We start from the raw sequence: 20,922 nt of genomic DNA on the forward strand, positions 1-20,922 counted from the left end.
CAGTAATAGCACAATAGTGTAAATGCATATTTGTCCCAAATTCAACGAACATAAAGCTAGCATATCATGGTATATACCAATTATTAATATGGCCTAATTTGGAAAGTAGATGATCTAGCTTAAAGACAATGAATTTAATTCAACTCTCATTCTTTCGACGTGTTAATCGTGCTATAGAGGCTTCAAACATAAAGCCGAGAAAAAAAAAATGCAAATGATCCTTAATGTTTCATTTCAAATCTTTCAATTTTTTGTCACTTAGACATATTGTGGATGGTGCAAAAAGAATTTCAATAGATGGAATTGCCTCCTTCTTCCTTACCCCTCTTCAGAAAAGCTCGTTTTTATAATTATCTCTTCCTATTACTAAGTTTGGTTGTATTTTTGATAACTTACTCATCCTATCTTATTCCCTCTTCACCATCAGTCACATCCTTGGCCACTTTGATTTGGCCAAATCCAAAAATTGCAAGTAAGTTTGATCAAACACATTTTTTGTTTTGTTGGTACTATGATATTCTTCACATTAGAATCACTACTGGTCATATTACTCTTTATCGGACAAACCGAAGAAGCTATACAAGAGTTTTTTCGTGCATATTTGTATGGTTCCAATCTAATTCTATGATACAATTGAGACTTTCATGCTCTCCGGTTCAGCTCTGAAAATTAGGGTAAATTTTGGTTACACTATTTCGTTACTTTAAATAACTATCTACAAGGTAACAACCTATAACAATAAGTAGATCTATATCCTGAAAAATAAGGCAAATGACATGCTACGACCATTTTAAATTATAGTGATAGTGTAATTCTTACTTTATCATTGTACATAAATTATGTTAATTTTCTTGAAGATCTTGATCATGTATGTTTAATCCTGAGTTCTTGTTGGTTCCCCACCTGGGTGTTCGGTATCTTATTTTTGCCCCTCTACTAATTTAAATTCACGCCGCTTAAAGCCCTTTGAAGGAGCTGGAAGTGCTAACTTTTTTTCCCCCATTCTTATAGCTTGAAGCTAAAACATCTGATTAGAATGGATGCGCCTATCCATCACCAAACCCTTTCGTGTATCTAATTCAGAGTTGTTTAACTTTGTTGTTGTGCTAGAGAAGAACAAGGATAAGTTGCCACCATTTGCAATTGGAGAAGGTGAAAAAGATTGTAATTTATTCAGTGGAAAATGGGTTTGGGATGAGTCAAGTAGGCCTTTATATGAGGAATCAGAATGTCCATATTTACTTCCTCAGGTGACTTGTCAAGAACATGGCAGGCCCGACAAGGACTATCTCTATTGGAGATGGCAACCTAGTAATTGTCTTATTCCCAGGTTTGTAGCCCTTTGATTTACCAAATAATTTACTCCCTATCGATGGTATTAATCAGAGATGGATTCAAGATTTAAACTCTACACTATAAAAATAAACTGATATTTGATGCTTGGCCCAACAAACTTGGCTAATCAATCCGAAAAGTACTTTTGAACAGCAATAAGCATTTGGACAAATTTTTAAAAAGTGCTTCAAGTGTATTTTTCTTAAAAAAAAAAAAAAACTTTTGGGATGGAGCTATTTTAAGCTTCTAAAAAACAACTTCTACTTCTACTAAAAAACACTCTCTCTTCTTCTAAAAGCTAGGCCAAACAGCTCAGCTTTAAAGAAAAAACGTTTTAACCTTGGAGAAACTTGGCAAAACAGTCTGTTATTATAATTTTACATGTAATTATTTTAAATTAATGAATTAAATTTCTATGACAATTATATCTGTGCAGATTCAATGCATCACTGATGCTGGAAAGTCTTCGAGGGAAGAGGATGATGTTTGTAGGTGATTCCTTAAATAGAGGCCAATTCTATTCCATGGTATGTCTCCTCCATAAAGTCATACCAAACGAGGCAAAATCCCTACATAAAGTAGATTCATTCACCATCTTCACAGCAAAGGTACGTTACATATATTGATGGTATAAATTTGTTTACACGACTAAAGGATTTTAACGTGTTAAATTAGCTTAATTATCATAAATATACTAAAGTGACAAAAATACAATTGAAGGTTAAATGTAGTTAATTCAATATTATAAGGAGAAAATTAGAATTTACTAATTGATTACAGAGGGATCAAAACTGTAATTAGGCATACATAGAATTATCTGCAGCTACCTTTTAAGTGACCTGATTGGGTAAATAATTTTTTACATCATCAGTACATAAACATAAGTTCATATGGATTTAATTAAGTTGTACACGATAACAAGTGTGAAATCTTTTTACACTATTAGTGAACTTTTATTTGATAAAACATTTACAAAGTTACCAACTAGTTTTGTTATAAAAAATTATTGTATAAATATTTTTTACGCCGTCATCACGTGGAAACTACAATTCTACTGCATTCATGATTCAACTTGTAGCTACTATACTAACATTTAATTGGATTCACAATACCAGGATTATAATGCAACAATTGAATTCTACTGGGCACCATTCCTCCTAGAATCAAACGCAGATTATCCTGGTAAACATAGGGTATCTGATCGAATTGTTCGAAAAGATTCGATAGATACACATGGAAAACATTGGAAAGGAGTCGATATTATGGTGTTCAATACATATATTTGGTGGATGAGTGGCCGTACATTCAAGATTCTGTAAATCTTACACAACAATTTCTTCGTATATTAACATTCTTTTATATAGGCCTCTAAATTAACACTTAATTTATGTTTTATTCAGGAATGGGACATTTGATGATAGTGTAAAAGACATAGCATATGTGTCAACTGACAATGCTTATCGTATGGGGATGGAGAATTTATTGACATGGATAGAGCAGAATGTGGATCCAAAAACACATAGGGTCTTTTTTACTAGCATGTCACCTTCTCATGCATGGTAAGTGAACTTAGTATACAAACTTTGATGCCAAATTAGCCAAATTTATAAGGAATTCATAAAGTCACCTCCGACCAGTTAAGTATTGAGAAGTTTGATTGATTTGTCTCTTGCTACTAGCCGGTAGATCCAATCATAGGTTCGTTGGTATGACATAATTTAGTGCTTTTGGGTCGCGACATATATATGTGCAAAAAGGAACATAGATAGAGTTAGATATTTACTCGAACATAAAAGCAGATCTAGGATTTTAAGTAGGTGTTTGGATATGAGCCATTTGATATTTGAAAAAATAGTATTTGAAATTAAGTTGACAAAAGAGTATTCAGAAGTTAGAACTTGTATGGACATGAAAGCACAATTAAAATTATGTGGGTGAAAAATTGAAAAACTCATTAAAGTTTGTTTTCAAATTTCATAGTTGAAGTTGAAATAAAGAATCAATTTGATAACAAACACTTACTTAATATATATTTTTCAAATATTTCAAATTCTTGAAACCAAGCTATAAACAAACAGAGTTATATGGAGTCTGGAGTCTTGTTGGGTTTTGGATTGATTATTTATACATACTAAATGTATTTCTAACAAATACAAGATGAAGCCAAAACTACCTATTTCTGCCAAATTCATAACTTCAATTGTAGATCCGCCGCTCATGCTAAGAACCTATCACGTCATCTAAGTTCTGGATTTGTAATTACTACTGACAAAACTATTATTTTGCCTGTTATTAGGAGCAAAGAGTGGGGAGGTGAACCCAATCAGAACTGTTACAATGAAACAAAAATGATAGAGGATCCAAATTACTGGGGATCAGATAGTAGAAAAAGCATAATGCAAGTGATTGGAGAAACTTTCAGTAAATCAAAAGTGTCAATCTCATTGCTCAACATTACACAGCTCTCAAGTTATAGAAAAGATGCACATACAACAATTTACAAGAAGCAATGGAATAAAGTAACCCCACAACAACTAGCTAATCCATTCAGCTATGCTGATTGTGTTCATTGGTGCTTGCCTGGCCTTCAAGATACTTGGAATGAGCTATTATTCACAAAGCTTTTTTATCCTTGAAATTTTTATATGGATATATAATTGAAGGCTTATCGTATTATATAATTTTGTTAATTATCTTTTTCGATAGTCGGATAGAAAATATATATGTATCTATCCTTTTATTCTTTTGGATGGTAGTTTTGAAAATTGTCGAACAGGAAATATTTTGTGTCGTTCTGCTTTTGCCTAGAATTGAGGCAAGAAACCGTGCCCAATTATTTATTTATCTCTTAATCGAATTGAGGGTCAATTGTATTGGTTTTGCAGTCTTTTACAAAATCATTTTTAGTGTTATGTCTTTTTTTACAAGAGATCATCATTTTACACCAAAAAGATCTGAAAATAACACACAAGAAATCTAGAAGCATTATTTTCTTTTATTCACTTTATACATAAAAGATCTGAAAATAAACACAATAGATCTAGCTAGAAGCATTATTTTCTTTTATTCAAATTGTAAATCGTAATAGAAGACCATTGCTTCTCTAATAATCAAAAGCCTCATACGCACAAAATATATTGTTGTTTTACATATTATTTACAAAAATCAGAACATAAACGTCAGATCTAACATATTTACTTTTAGGCAGTTGATATTCATCAAGCTAGTTTCTTGTGAGTCAATTAGTTATGGCTTTTGAAAAGAAAAAAAAATCTTAGTTTTGTTCCGCATTATGATTCTTTTTAGTTCTATGTTAAGTTTCCAGATTTTTATGACATACATAAAGATTTTAAAATAAAAATAAAAAAATTGCGGGACAATTTCTTTTTTCAAATTATAAAGGGTTATTAAAATTGTTTTCCTCTAACGAAAATCATTTTTCCACCCATGCATGCTAGAAAGAAAACAAGCATGATGATTATGGAACAAAAGTATTTTTATTCTTTTATATAAAATTTATTAAATTATTTTTCGTAACGAAAAGTTACTCGATTTTGCCAAGTATCACATAAATCGTTAAACTAACTTTTTCTGGTAACAAAAAACTCATTCGACTATACCTAAGTATCACTGAAAGTCATTAGGAGAGAACAAATGACGATGGTGCCAAGTGAAAGGATCATTGCTCCACAGATAAAAAGTACTCTAGGAATAACAGGTTGATTTTCTACAAGAGCTCACATTGACGGGAAGGTTTAACATTCTATATGATACTCAGAAAAAATTGACCGACTTTTTCTACTTTAGAGTTGAACTCAATGGTGATTGCTAATATATTAAGAGACGACATTATAAAACAACTACAAGTTGAGGAGACTTATTGACAGTAAATGCCAAGCATTAGAACAAGATATGGTCATGCAAATTTGTTTGTAAAATAAAGTATTTTTTTGTTTATTCAGGGGTTAGCTAGGCTGCTTTTGGTCACCTTCCCCTGTTTTTGAAGGATAAAATCTACTTATCGTTGTGTTGTAAGTTTAACTTTTGAGGTCCTTGACTCCTGAATTTTCAGCTTATGAATACAACATTACCTATAAAATTTGGGAAACTTTATTAAAAAAAAAAAAAAAAAAAAAAAAAGGTCAAAGTTCAGTGATTCGAAAAATAATAGCATTATGATTTTGACGCAATAAAATAAAAGTGAACCGACCATACGGTAAATTTGCATCACATCATAAGTGATTCTTAGGATAATCCTGCAATCACAAAGTAGAAAAATCACCTGTTGATCAGCATCAAGTATCAATTCTTAAGAACAATGATGACAAAATCATATCCTTGAGCAAATTAATAAGTTATATACCACACAGGGGCGGAGGCACATGAAGCCAAGCGGGTCACCCGACATCGCTTGGCTGAAATTATTTTTTATTTATATATACATAAATAATCTGGCGAATCAAAACATATATTGGTTATATATAAATAAAATGACGTTGCTCGATAAAAGTGTTTTCGTCCGCACGCTGGTTTAGGCCTTTAGTTTTACTATCGAGGTCGAGTATTCGAATCTGGTCAGCCCTAATGACTTTTAAAAAAAAAATTAGCATTGTTCAGAAAATTTACTGAAGTCAGGTCTTGATCATTTGACGCCTATCCAAAAATAAAGTTTCTAAATCAAGCAAACCAACATCCATCAAATTCATATTGCTGCCAAAAATAAGTTATTGTCTTTGATGAGCTTATGAGTTGTTATTTTATGACTATAAAATAAATTATTTAGTAATATCTTCAATAAGTGTATTATAGATACGTTTAAAAAATAGAAGCTCATCGAGGAGAGTTGTAATTTTATACTTGAATTGTGTTTTTCTAAATTATGATGTCATTATTGTTGATACATAGCATAGTAGACAAGCTACCATGGTTAGTTAGTTAAGTATAACTACTCTAGTTAATCAAGTTGTTAGAGTTAGTTTTTCATGTGATGTGTAGATTAAATGAGTGATGTATATATACTTATATGATAAACATAATACACACACTTGATTCATTAGTCAATACACAATATGTAATATTTCTCTCTCTATAACCGTTTCTCTCTCTTTTCTTCCCTCTTCTTCAAGCTTCAAGCTTCATTCTTATCAATTCTGTTAGCTTCAAATCTCCATTAATGGAGTTATCATGGTATCAGAGCCTCACACGATTGTAGGCAAAATATCAAGTGATTAGAGTAGTTCTTTCGAGTTCAAAAAATACACTTAGGTTCACAACAAAATCTGTGAATCGCAAGTAAGTGTAATCAAAGTTTAGGACTCGATATTCATACACAGTCAAGTTGATAAGATGAATACAACTGCAGAAATATCTGAATCATCAGCCATTGGAAATTTGCCAATCAACAATAATCAAGTTGGAAACAATGGAAAAACGAACACTGGAGCAACAAATTCAGTCATAGATCACACACATCCACTGCATCTTCAGTCCACAGACACTCCAAGTAGTTCACTAATCTCTTTGCAGTTAACTGGCTCTGAGAATTATGCTTTATGGAGTAGGTCTATGAGGATTGGATTGTTAGGTAAAGGAAAATTAGGCTTTGTTGATGGAAGGTATCCGAAGAGTAGCTTCTCATCAAACTTGCATGATTTGTGGGAAAAAGTGAATGTTGTAGTCTTATCATGGATCATGAGTGCTATTAGACCTGGTCTACTTAGTTGTGTAGTATATGCTTGTGATGCTCACAAAGTCTGGTGCGAATTGAAGGAAAGGTTTGATAAGATCAATGGATCTCATGTGTTTCACTTACACAAGGAGATTCATACATGTACTCAAGGGACTATGTCTGTCTTAGACTATTTTGCAAAACTTAGTGATCTATGGAATGAATTTGATGCAACTATGCCTTGTCCTGGCTGTCCTTGTCCTGAGTCAAGGAAATTTTCTGAACACTTTGAATATCAGAGGCTCCTGCAATTCCTCATGGGATTGAATGAGTCCTACTCACAAGCCAGAGGCCAAATTCTTATGGATGTCACCAACTCCCAACTTAAACAAAGCCTATTCTATGCTGATTAGTCAAGACGGTCAAAGGAATTTAGCTAGTGTTGCTCATGCTAGCATAGGCTCTAGTCTGATGGAAAATGTAGCCATGTTTAGTCACAAAGGAAATGGAGCTGGTGGAGGTCATACTGGTGGTCCTGGACCAGGATGAGGTGGAAATGGATCGGGACATGGTCACTATGGTAGTCACTACAACAAAGCTCAAAAGCAGTACATCATTTGTGAAGTTTGTGGGTACAAGGGACATATTAAAGAACAATGCTTCAAGGTGGTTGGTTATCCACCTAACTGGAAATCTAAGAAGAAAAATGTACCTTATGCTAATCAGGTTACTTTTCAGCCTATATCACAAATGCCTCACAAATGCCTCCTCAAGCACAGGCTCCTGCTCCAACTCCACTCTTCACACAAGATCAGTACAAACAAATTATGCAGATGCTGTCTAAAGGATGTGAAGGTGGAATAGCAGAAAATTCAGCCAAAGTTGCTGCAGCAGGTAGTATCCTATCTGCTTTGGTGTCAAAATATGTGAATAAGGAGTGAATAATTGATATTGGAGCTTCTAATCACATGACATCAAAAATTGGTATGTTATACAATTACAAATATGTTCCAGAGTCTAATAGAAACAAAGTGCATTTACCAACTGGTAATGTGGTACCAGTATCACATATTGGAGAATCAAGCATTTTTAAAGATCAAACAATCACTAATGTGTTGTTTGTCCCAGAGTTTAAATATAATATGTTGTCTGTGTCTCAAATTAATTACCAAATAACTCAAATGCTCAGCCTATTTTTTCCCTGATTTCTTTATCTTCCAGGATCTCTTCACTGGACAGGTCAAGGGGATTGGTAAAGAGGAATGTGGACTAACACATCAGTCACAGAATTTGCAAGTTCAGTTAGTATTTCTGAGTCTGAGTCTAGTTCATTATGGCATAAGAGACTAGGTCATGCTCTTATTGATGTAATAAAGAAGCATGAGTATTTTAGAAATTTGTCAGCTGCAGATCACTCACATTGCACTGTTTGTCCCTTAGCAAAGCAGACTAAACTGCCTTTTCCTGTGAGCACTCATATGTCTCAGATTATGTTTGAATTAGTACATTGTGATGTTTGGGGTCCTTACTCACAACAATAAAAGATACTTTGTGACTCAGGTTGATGATTATTCCAGATACACCTGGATTTTCTTAGTTACTGTGAAATCTGATACTATTGTGATACTTAGACATTTTATTACAATGGTTAAGAATGTGTTTTCCACTTCTGTCAAGGTGCTTAGGACAAATAATGGGGGTGAATTCTTCAGTTCTGAATGTCAAACCATGTTGGCTAAAAATGGTATAATTCATCAGTCATCTTGTGCCTACATACCTCAGCAGAATGGTCTTGCTGAAAGAAAACATAGAACTATCCTGGAGATGGGAAGGGCACTAAGATTTCAGGCCTCTATTCTGTTAAAGTTTTGGGGTGAATATGTGTTACTGCTGTCTATCTTATCAACAGACTTCCCTCTAAGGCACTTAAGTTCAAATCACCATTTGAGATGTTATACTCTCATCAACCATCTCTTAGCAATCTTAAAGTCTTTGGGTGTCTGTGTTATGCCACTTGTCCTAAGCTCCTAGATAAGTTTTCCTCTAGATCAATACCTGATGTTTTACTTGGCTATGCTTCCACTCAGAAGGGCTATGTTTTGTATGACCTTCACTCTAAGTCACTGTTTGTCAACAGAAATGTTGTATTTCATGAAGATATATTTCCCTTCCAACATATGCAACTCTCAAATTACCCTATTTTTCCTGTTTTAAATCCTTTAGTGCATGAGCACCTATCTGAGCCTAATCCTGAGCCTCAGTCAAACCTCAATGGTTCTCCCAATACTTCTTCCATCTCTGATCCTATACCTATACCTACACCAACTTCCTTTCATGATACATTACCTGATGAGTCTGCACCTATCCTTAACACTTCACCTAGTTCTTCAGGTCCTGATAGTCCTCCTTGCCCCACTTCTCATATTTTTGATACTCTTAACCTTAACCTTCCCACAACCTCATCAAATCCTGCTCCTTCCAGAAAATCCTTTAAACCTAGCAAGAAACCTCTATGGATGAATGACTATGTAGTTGATGGTCCATGTCTATATCCCATGTCCTCTTTTTGTCTCTGTCAATCACATTTCACCATCTTACAACCAAGCCATCTCTGCCTATTCTGTTCATACTGAACCTACTTTATTTAGAGATGTCTCACTTGACCCTCAATGGGGGCAAGCTATGCACCTGGAGTATTGTGGATCTACCACCTGGCAAGAAACCTATTGGCTGCAGGTGGATTTATAAGATAAAGTACAAATCTAGTGGTGAGGTGGAGAGGTTCAAAGCTAGACTAGTTGCCAAAGGGTATAGTCAGAAGGAGGGGCTTGATTATGGTGAAATCTTTAGCCTTGTGGCAAAAATTCTGACTGCCAGATCAGTTGTGGCATTAGCTGCTGCCAAGCATTGGTTCATCTATCAAATGGATGTCCACAATGCCTTTCTTAATGGGGACTTGTTTGAAGAAGTGTAGATGCAGATTCCTGATGGATTTGCTAGACAGGGGGAGAGAAGTAAAGTCTGCAAACTCCACAAGTCATTATATGGCCTTAAACAGGCACCTAGACAATGGAACCTGAAACTAACTGAGTCTTTGGTAAGCATGGGGTTCCAACAAATTCATTATGACTACCCACTCTTCACCAAGAAGACAAACACTGATATTGTTATAGTACTAGTTTATGTTCATGATTTACTGATAACTGGAAATAATCCAAGGTTGTTGAGTGACACTAGAAAGGACTTGCAGAAGAAATTTAGAATGAAGGACTTGGGGGAACTCAAGTTCTTTCTTGGAATTGAATGTGCAAGGTCAAGCAAAGGCATTGTGTTGTCTCAGAAAAAGTATGCTCTAGAGTTAATAGCAGAATCTAGTTTAGGATGAACCAAGCCTGTTGGTACTCCACTTGAGATAAATCAAAAGTTAACCTCAGCCTTGTATGATCAGTGCATTCCTAAAGAGAGTAGCACTCAAGAGAATATCAGGGAAGATCAGATTCTACCTGATCCTAGTAGTTATCAGAGGTTAGTGGGAAAACTATTGTATCTCACCATGACAAGACCTGATTTGTCATTTGCAGTTCAAGTATTAAGTCAATACATGAATTGTCCCAAAGTGTCACACATGGAAGCATCACTAAGAGTAGTCAGGTACATCAAGGAAGCACCAGGTTTGGGATTGCTAATGCCAACAGAAAGTACAGATTAACTCTCAGCAATTTGTGACTTAGACTGGGGTGCCTGCTTAGAAACCAGAAGATCTGTGACAGGCTACCTAGTCAAATTTGGAGGAGCTTTAGTGTCTTGGAAGTCTAAGAAACAGGAGACAGTATCAAGAAGCTCAGCAGAAGCTGAGTTTAGAAGCATGGCAACTTGTGCAGCTGAAATAACTTGGTTACTGGGACTGTTCAAAGAACTTGGAACACAAGTAAATGTACCAGTGCGCATGGTATGTGATAGCAAGGCTGCTATCCAAATTGCAGCCAATCCAATCTTCCATGAAAGAACTAAGCACATAGATATTGACTGTCATTTTGTTAGAGAAATGATATGTCAAGGAATGCTGAAAACTGAGTATGTTAACACTAAAGATCTGTTAGCAGATTTGCTCACAAAAGGTCTAGGAAAAGCCCAACATTAGTACCTGCTGAGCAAACTAGGAGTGATCAACCTGTACCAACCATGAGCTTGAGGAGGAGTGTTGATACATAGCAAAGTAGACAAACTACCATGGTTAGTTAGTTAAGTGTAACTACTCTAGTTAGTCAAGTCGTTAGAGTTAGTTTTTCATGTGATGTGTAGATTAAATGAGTGATGTATATATACTTGTATGATAAACATAATACACACACTTAATTCATTAGTCAATACACAATATGTAATATTTCTCTCTCTATAACCGTTTCTCTCTTCTTCCTCATTTCCCTCTCTTTTCTTCCTTCTTCTTCAAGCTTCATTCTTATCAATTTTGTTAGCTTCAAATCTCCATTAATGGAGTTATCAATTATAGTGATTTATAAGTTATTGTCTTTGCTGAGCTTCTGAGTAGTTATTTTGTGACTTGTGAAAAAAAGTATTTAATAATATTTGTAATGATTTTATCACGGATACGTTTGAAAAAATAGAAGCCCATCAAAGAGAGTTGTAATCTAACACCTTAATTGTATTTTTCTAAATTGCGTTGTCGTTATAGTGACTTATTTATTTGTTCGCTTCAGAAGTGGCTCAAAGGGGCAGACTAGTGAAGCCTTCACTTTAGTCCCCTAAAAATTTGAGGCTCCAATTTTTTTAATAATTGTCAATTTCATGATTTGAGCTTCGCTTAAACAATATTGTAGTTTGTAGAAATATAAAAAAGTAAACAATAAAAAAAACTGTCTACTTTTATTGTAAAACTAGTAAATTTGCCGCGCTTCGTGCAGTTATAAAATAGATAAGTGAATTTTTCGAAGACATCCTTTATAATTTTAGTTCTATAAAGTTTTAAAAAATTATAGTAATAAATATTACTTTAATTATTTGGTTAGCTCCAACACCCTTTGTACAACCAGTTTCACCAAAGAATTAGTTGAAGGAAACCAAAAGCGATATTAAGACTACAACGAAGTATACTTACTAACTTTACATATAACTATTTAGTAACAGACATTTTTTGGGTAAAAGTACAAACATTAAAAATAAAAAATATATATAATAAAATTTTGTTGTCAATCATCATAATAAATCGTGTTCTCATTATAGTCAGAAAATTATGAAGCTTTTTGCCTATCATAAGTCAGTTAATCTCTGAATCGCATCAAAATTTTATTATCCATCCCTGTTATTATACTGCTCATTGAAGCACAATCTCATAAGAGAGTATATATGAAGTCAATTTTAATGTTTGTCACATTTCACTCAAAGTATCGACATTTCAGGTAATGATTGGGTAGAAAAATATTTTCGTTAAATATTTTTTCTAGGAACTTTATGTTAGTTAGCTTTTTCAGCCAAACTTTTCTTTTAGACACATATATTCTTTTACCATGTCGCTCATCTTAATCACTTGTTATTTTTATGTATTATATTATAAGCCGAGTTTCTTAGTATTCTTGTTTAGATAGTTTTGTCTTTTCCTCGATTAGAAACAATAAACTTACTTAAAAAAATTATCAATTTTTTATCTAACAATCTGTATGGATGAAATTACATTTCTATAATTTCTTTGATTTTCTAAAAAACTAAAGAAGAGAAAATACTTTTCAAGAAAGTTCATTTCACATATTAATAGGTTACCTGGACTTGTTTTTTGTTTAAAGTCGGTATTAACTCCATTTGGTAGTTAAAAGTTCAAATTTTGGAATAACACAAAGAAGGAAAGTAAGAACTAATTTCGGCCACAAATTTTCATTTATGGAATAATTTGCTATTTCTTTATTTTCTTTCCACTACATCATAATCATAATAATAAATCTTCAAACACATTCGGCGTGATCCTTAATAGTCAAATATTAAACATCTTAAATAAGGGTCTTGAAATCTATATATATAATAAAGCTAGGAATAGAAAAGGTGATGTTGCACCTCTCTTTGGCCAAGAAATACAATTATCTTTTTTCTCTTTTTTTTTTTTGACATTTTCGCCATTTTTCTCATTTAAATTCTAGGTAATAAACAACTCAAAAATCAATAATTTAATTCTCTTAATTATATTAGATGTGCTTAAGTGTATATATTTTTTTTTTGGCTTCCAAAGATGAATCAGACATATGAAACGGTGTTTAAGTCTTACAATAATTAATTAGCTATATAACTCATTGTCGTTATAACTCTTCTCCTTCCCTGTACAAAAAATAATTAATACCATGGACTAATACTGAAACTTTAATGTTACGTACTAATACTGGATTGGTTGAAAATCTGGAAGAAAACTCATATCCATAAAATTCTGCATTGCTGTCGCTTAAATTTCTTCTTTCTCTTTTGTTATTAATTTTATTTTATTTGTATGATCTTTTTGTAAAAACCTAAATATCACCTAATTAATTATCTGCATAATTGTGACTCCATTACCAGAGGATAACGGCTGCTCCGTTACGTGGCCATAAATTTTAAGCTTTGTATTTAATTTGAAGAATTGAGGGGACATTATTGTATTACATTTGTAATTTTGCAGCTCTCTTGGTTTTGCTATAAAAGAAAGGATACTCACTTCATTTACCATTTACTGTTTGACTAACTTCAAATTTTCTTTCATTCTTTCGTGCTTCATTTGTCGAATTCTTCATATTCTTTTCGTTCACATATGTCATTTATCCAAACGGCAAAATACACCAAGAAACAACTGTAAGCCTTCAAGGCTTCAAGCCCCAAAAAATCTGCATCCACGGGGTGAAGAGAAGCAAAGAATATTAGTAATTGATTCAAAGATTTACATTTTACATTTGGTTAATTATTCTTCTTCTTTTTTCACGTCCATTTTTGTAACAAGGACGCAAAAATTTACTCGAATATGCAGTGGGTTTTCGCAAGAGAAGACAATTCTACTTTCAAGGATAAATAGGCAGTTTAGAAATCACAAAAAATGTATTTATATGCTATTGATTCATTAAGAAATAAGGTAGATAAAAATATTTCTCTTCTATGTATAATATTTGTGTTTTTATTTCTTTGTAGACACTATTATCTTTTAATTCTTCAAAAAGGTAACGAGTAATTTCTTTCTATTGCAAATTGTTGTGAAAAACTTTTATGTGGATATATTGCAACAAGTAGTGAGTCAAATGTTTAATTTTAGATATAAATATATTAATCACCTTATGTTCTCGCATTTAATCATAATTTCATGTCGAGGTGTTATAATCATTTGATTTAATTAAGGTTGAAATTCTTTTAGTATCTTTTAGTTTTTACAAAATCTATGTTTTGGTTATCTAATTAATATTTAGGTGTTACTCCCTCTAATTCAAAAGAAGTGTCTATTTAGCCTTTATCACACCCCTTAAGAAAAACACTGACTCCAAGGAAAAATAGGTATTTTGACTAAACTACCCTTAATTAATAAGACTCTTGCTCATTTATTGTCTTGAATAAATAGGGGCAAATCCAAAAAAACAAAATTAACTCCTTTTTTATTTTGTAGGTGGACACTGGTTTTGAACCAAAATAAAAAGGATAAGTGTACACTTATTTTGAACTGGAGAGAGTAGTAATGATCATTTCGTAAATTATTACGCTCTTCCGTGAACGCGCGAAGCGCGATCAAGTATCCTAGTAATTAAGGAGGGATGGGGTTGGGTGAAGTAAATTGAATATAATTAATTAGACATTGTTTTAGCAAAATGTGAGGGAAAAAATGTGTTTCTTGATCATAAAAATAAGCTACATCAATATTATCTTGTATTTTTATATAGAAGTGAGAAATGGAGAATGAAAATTGAAGCCAAAAGAAAAGAATAAGGGAAAAGGAAGAAATTTTAAAAATGGAAAAAGAAGAAGTAGCCGCAAATTCCAAAAGCTTTATTCCTTTTTCCCGAACTTGTTACTTCCTCATCACCAAGGTAAACTCTCCTTTCTTCATATAACAAAATTATGAATAAATATGCACACAACACTATTCCATATAAAAACACCCTTTTATTGTATATATATACTTGGTGCATCTCCATTGTACTTTCTTCTTCTCTACTTTCATCCTCTTCATTGTTAATGATCTTAATAAAATTTTCCTCTTTCTATGACGATGTAAATTTTCTCAAAATAATATCTTGCATGATTCAAATGATCATCTAAAAATCAACATCAAGGTAAGGATTAGTAAATTAGAGAGTTCCGAGGAAAAATATGGAGATGTCTAAGTCTTAACAAAAGTGAAATTCTATTAAACCTGACCAAATGGAGAAAAAGTTATACCTGACCAATATCTGCACAAAATTCGGGCTGTAAATTTCTCTCTAGTGAACCTTTAAAATATGATTATGTTATCCTATACAAATGTAAGAATTTCTTAAAATAATGAAGAGATCGAGATTAATTTAAAAAGCTATAACTGTAAGATCTGATTTTAACTGTCACAATAAATAGTGAAAATGAACGGAAAAAGGCCAAGTGTATTCTTTGTCTATAATATGGCATATGAAACAAAAAAGAAGGGGAATAAAGTCTAAACAAAATAAGAAGGAGATTAAAGAGTTACACATATATTAGCCTCACCGATTAGTAACTGATGCGGCTCTTCGGTCGTAATTAATGGGAACCTTTAATTAACCGGCTTTTGAATGTTTAAGCACATATATTGGAATAATGAGGAAAGAGACTATTGGGCATATTTGGTGGTAAGTAAGGAAACTAATAAAAAATAAAGGGTCGTTTCAGGGAAAGTTGTAACCGGTAATAATGATGGTGTCTATTTAATTTTAAGCAATTTATTCATTTTGTAGATTAATAATTGATTTTTTTGTGTGGAAATTCTCAAAAAATTGAGAAAATAGATGAATGCATTTCCTCATCAATGAGTCGTGTCACATCACCGGTTCCATGTCTCTCCTTTATATATATATATATATATATATATATATATATATAGAGAGAGAGAGAGAGAGAGAGAGAGAGAGAATATTTTAGAATTTTGCATTGGACTACTCACATTTTCATATTAGTAAATAAATTTTATACAATAATATCCTGCAGATTGTATTGCTAACGCATGGTTAACATCTTATTAACTTGAATTAATACTTACTAATATAAATGATAGCAATAATATTATTAAGTGAAATTAAAGACTTTATGTTGTTAAGGATATACATTATAAACAAAAGTATGAAAAAACGTATAGGCCTCTTATTAAAAGTATCTTTTTTTTTTAATTAAAATTCTTTAAGTATCGACACTAATTGCAAAAAATTCTGCGTACGCCACTGATACCACATACATGAAACTAGGAAAATTACTTACCTAAAATCAATCGCAACAACAGCACAATAATATAAATGCATATTTCTCCCAAATTCAACGAACATAAAGCTAGCATATCATTGTATATACCAATTACTAATATGACCTAATTTGGAAAGTAGATGATCTAGCTTAAAGACAATGAATCTAATTCAACTCTCCTTCTTTCAATGTGTTAATCGTGCTATAGAGGCTTCAAACATAAAGCCAAAAAATAAATGATTCTTGATTTTTCACTTCAAATCTTTCAAATTTTTGTCACTTAGGCATATCGCAGATGGTGCAAAAAGAATTTCAATAGATGGAATTGCCTTCTTCTTCCTTACCTCTCTTCAGAAAAGCTCGTTTTTATAATTATCTCTTCCTATTACTAAGTTTGGTTGTATTTTTGATAACTTACTCATCCTATCTCCTTCCCTCTTCACCGTCAGTCACATCCTTGGCCACTTTGATTTGGCCAAATCCAAAAGTTGGAAGTAAGTTTGATCAACACCTTATTTTTGTTGTTGTTGGTATTATGATATTCTTCACATTATAATCACTACTGGTCATACTGTTCTTTATCGACAAACCGAAGAAGCTATATAAGAGTTTTTTTCGTGCCTATTCATATGGTTCCAATCTAATTCTATGATACAAGTGAGACATTCAGACTCTCTGGTTCAGCTAGACCCATTGTTCTAAAATTTAGAGAATTTTTGTTTACACTATTTCGTCACTTAAAATATAACTATCTACAAGCTAACATCCTATAACAGGTAGATTTACATCCTGAAAAATAAGGCAAGTGACTTGCTACAACCATTTTAAATTATAGTGATAGTGTAATTTCTTAACATTGTCATTGTACATAAATTATGTTCATTTTCTTGAAGATTCTTGATCGTGTATGTTTAATCCTGAGTTCTTTTTGTTTCCCACCTGGGTGTCCGGTTTGTTATTTTGCCCCCTACTAATTCGGATTCAGGCCGCATAAGCCCATTAAAGGGGCCGGAAGCGCTCACTACCTAATTTTTTTTTCATTGCGAAGGCTTAACCCTCTGATTAAGAATGGAACATATCCATCCCCTAACCCTTTGCTTTGCTTTGCTGTATCTAATCTTGAGTTGTTCAACTTTGTTGTTGTGCTAGAGAAGAACAAGGATAGGTTGCCACCATTTGCAATTCGAGAAAGTGAAAAAGATTGCAATTTATTCAGTGGAAAGTGGGTTTGGGATGAGTCAACTAGGCCTTTATATGAGGAATCAGAATGCCCATATTTACTTCCTCAGGTGACTTGTCAAGAACATGGCAGACCAGACAAGGACTATCTCTATTGGAGATGGCAACCTAGTGATTGTCTTATTCCCAGGTCTGTAACCCTTTTATTTACCAAATAATTTATTCCCTATCAATGGTATTAATCAGAGGCGGATTCAAGATTTAAACTCTACACTATAAAAATAAACTGATATTTGATGCTTGGCCAGACAAGCTTGGCTAATCAATCAGAAAAGTACTTTTGAACAACAATTAGTATTTGGACAAATTTTTAAAAAGTACTTCTAAGTATATTTTTCTCAAAATTATTTTTAAAAACAACTTTTACTTCTACTCAAAAACACTCTTTCTTCTCCTAAAAGCTGGGCTAAACACCTCAATTTTGAACAAAAAAAAACAATTTTCGCCTTGGAGAAGCTTGACGAAACAGGCTATTATTATAGTTTTACATGTAATTACTTTAAAATTAATGAATTAAACTCATATGATAATTATATCTGTGCAGATTCAATGCATCACTGATGCTGGAAAGTCTTCGAGGGAAGAGGATGATGTTTGTAGGTGATTCCTTAAATAGAGGCCAATTCACTTCCATGGTATGTCTCCTCCATAAAGTCATACCAAACGAGGCAAAATCCCTACATAAAGTAGATTCATTCACCATCTTCACAGCAAAGGTACGTTACATATATTGATGGTATAAATTTATTTACACGACTAAAGGATTTTAACGTGTTAAATTAACTTAATTATCATAAACATACTAAAGTGACAAAAATACAAATGGAGGTTAAATGTAGTTAGCTCTATATTATAAGGACAAAATTAGAATTTACTAATTGATTACAGAGGGATCAAAACAGTAATTAGTCCTACATAGAATTATCTGCAACTACCTTTTAAATGACCTGATTGGGTAAATAATTTTTTACATCATCAGTGCATAAACATAAGTTAATATGGATTTAAGTTGTACACGATAACAAGTGTGAAATCTTTTTACACTATTAGTGAACTTTTATTTGATAAATCATTTTACAAAGTTACCAATTAGTTTTGTTATAAAAATTTACTGTATAAATATTTTTTACGCTGTCATCATGTGGAAACTACAATTCTGTTGCATTCATGATTCAACTTCTAGCTACTATACTAACATGTAATTGGATTCACAATACCAGGATTATAATGCAACAATTGAATTCTACTGGGCACCTTTTCTTCTAGAATCAAACGCAGATCATCCTGGCAAACATAGGGTACCTGATCGAATTGTTCGAAAAGATTCGATAGATACACATGGAAAACACTGGAAAGGAGTCGATATTATGGTGTTCAATACATATATTTGGTGGATGAGTGGCCGTACATTCAAGATTCTGTAAATCTTACACAACAATTTCTTCGTATATTAACATTCTTTTTTATAGGCCTCCAAATTAACAATTAATTTATGTTTTATTCAGGAATGGGACATTTGATGATAGTGTAAAAGACATAGCAGATGTGCCAACTGACAATGCTTATCGTATGGGGATGGATAATTTATTGAGATGGATAAAGCAGAATATGGATCCAAAAAGACATAGGGTCTTTTTTACTAGCATGTCACCTTCTCATGCATGGTAAGTGAACTTAGTATACAAACTTTGATGCCAAATTAATAAGGAATTCATTAAGTCACCTCCAACCAGTTAAGTATTGAGAAGTTTGATTGATTTGTCTCTTGCCACTAGCCGGTGGATCTAATCGTAGGTTCGTTGGTTTGACAAAATTTAGTACTTTTGGGTCGCGTATGTGCAAAAAGGAAACATAGATAGAGTTAGATATATTTACTCGAACATAAAAGCAGATCTAGGATTTTAAGTAGGTATTTGGATATGAATCAATTGATATTTGAAAAAAAAATAGTATCTGAAGTTAAGTGAAAAAGAGTATCAAGAAGTTAGAACCTGCATGGACATGAAAACAAAATTGAAATTATGTGGGTGAAAACTTGAAAAACTCATGAAAGTTATTTTCCGAATTTCATATTTGAAGTTGAAATAATGGATCAATTTGATAACAAACACTTATTTCAAATATTATTTCAAATTCTTGAAACCAAATCTATGAATAAACAGAGTTATATGGAGTTTGGAGTCTTGTTGGGTTTTGGATCGATTATTTATACATACTAAATGTATTTCTAACAAATACAAGATTGAGCCAAAGCTAGATTTTCTGCCAAAATTCATAACTTCAATTGTAGATCCGCCGCTCATGCTAAGAACCTATCACGTCGTCTAAGTTTTGGATTTGTAATTACTACTGACAAAACTATTATTTTGCCTGTTGTTAGGAGCAAAGAGTGGGGAGGAGATCTAAATGGAAATTGTTACAATGAAACAAAAATGATAGAGGATCCAAAGTATTGGGGATCAGAGAGTAGAAAAAGCATAATGCAAATAATTGGAGAAGAATTTGACAAATCCAAAGTGTCAATTACATTTCTCAACATCACACAATTGTCAATGCCACGAAGGGATGCACACACATCAATATACAAAGAGAGATGGGGACCTTTAAGTCCAGAAGAAAAAGCAAATCCTTCAAGCTATGCAGATTGTATACATTGGTGTTTGCCTGGACTTCAAGATGTTTGGAACGAGCTTTTATTTGCTAAGCTTTTCTATCCTTAACTTTTGTAATTGGTGTAACAACTTTTGTTCTTAGAATTTTCTCACTATAAACAATTGAGTTCATGTTCTATGCACTGGCCATGTACTCTTTTTTACGATATTGGTGACCTTTATCATAACATGTAATTCTTCATATCAAAGCTTGATATATATGTTAACTTGAAAATTAAATAACGGTAATTTACTATTACCAGTCAAATTGCACAGATTAAGTAAAAGTTCTTTGAAACAAAATTGGTATTTGAATTTGAAGTTAAAAAAAGGTACTTGGGAATTAACGTTGAGTTTGAACATGAAAATAAAATTGAAATTTTGTGAGTGAAAAAAAATATCAAGTTCTATATTTCAGGTTTAAAGTTGAAACGATGGTCCAATATGAACATACAATTATTTCAAATTTCGGAACCAAAATCTGTGACAAAATGCAGAAATATAAACACACTTTCATGATTGGCTCTTCGTGATTTCCAGGAGGCTAACTGTAATATATGTTAATCGTAAAACCACTTTCATTATTTCTACCGTGTATATTTCCCGGATTTC

The 20,922-nt window shown here is 32.7% G+C and overlaps 2 protein-coding genes across 2 annotated transcripts; both read left to right on the forward strand.

Annotated features, from left to right (window-relative positions):
• The first annotated feature begins 297 nt into the window (after positions 1–297).
• Positions 298–4,096, forward strand: LOC132642277 (protein trichome birefringence-like 33). The gene is made up of 6 exons (XM_060359523.1): positions 298–472; positions 1,111–1,330; positions 1,772–1,943; positions 2,451–2,650; positions 2,736–2,894; positions 3,632–4,096. Exons 1-6 carry the CDS (start codon positions 298–300, stop codon positions 3,969–3,971), a joined length of 1,266 nt encoding a protein of 421 aa, XP_060215506.1. The 3' UTR covers positions 3,972–4,096.
• A 12,620-nt stretch (positions 4,097–16,716) lies between these two features.
• LOC132642278 (protein trichome birefringence-like 33) lies at positions 16,717–20,488 on the forward strand. The gene is made up of 6 exons (XM_060359524.1): positions 16,717–16,914; positions 17,570–17,789; positions 18,204–18,375; positions 18,880–19,079; positions 19,165–19,323; positions 20,040–20,488. The coding sequence occupies exons 1-6, from the start codon at positions 16,740–16,742 to the stop codon at positions 20,377–20,379; spliced, it is 1,266 nt and encodes a 421-aa protein (XP_060215507.1). The 5' UTR covers positions 16,717–16,739; the 3' UTR covers positions 20,380–20,488.
• Positions 20,489–20,922: the final 434 nt, after the last annotated feature.

The sequence above is a fragment of the Lycium barbarum genome, chromosome 5 (assembly GCF_019175385.1).
Source record: "Lycium barbarum isolate Lr01 chromosome 5, ASM1917538v2, whole genome shotgun sequence".
Lineage (NCBI taxonomy): Eukaryota > Viridiplantae > Streptophyta > Magnoliopsida > Solanales > Solanaceae > Lycium > Lycium barbarum.

Excerpts from the sequence above, each read along its gene's own strand:
- LOC132642277 (XM_060359523.1), top strand. The coding sequence starts at position 298 with ATGGAATTGCCTCCTTCTTCCTTACCCCTCTTCAGAAAAGCTCGTTTT. Across the intron at positions 1,331-1,771 it reads AGTAATTGTCTTATTCCCAG|ATTCAATGCATCACTGATGC; the intron begins GTTTGTAGCCCT and ends ATATCTGTGCAG. Across the intron at positions 1,944-2,450 it reads TCACCATCTTCACAGCAAAG|GATTATAATGCAACAATTGA; the intron begins GTACGTTACATA and ends TCACAATACCAG.
- LOC132642278 (XM_060359524.1), top strand. The coding sequence starts at position 16,740 with ATGGAATTGCCTTCTTCTTCCTTACCTCTCTTCAGAAAAGCTCGTTTT. Across the intron at positions 18,376-18,879 it reads TCACCATCTTCACAGCAAAG|GATTATAATGCAACAATTGA; the intron begins GTACGTTACATA and ends TCACAATACCAG. Across the intron at positions 19,080-19,164 it reads GGCCGTACATTCAAGATTCT|GAATGGGACATTTGATGATA; the intron begins GTAAATCTTACA and ends TGTTTTATTCAG.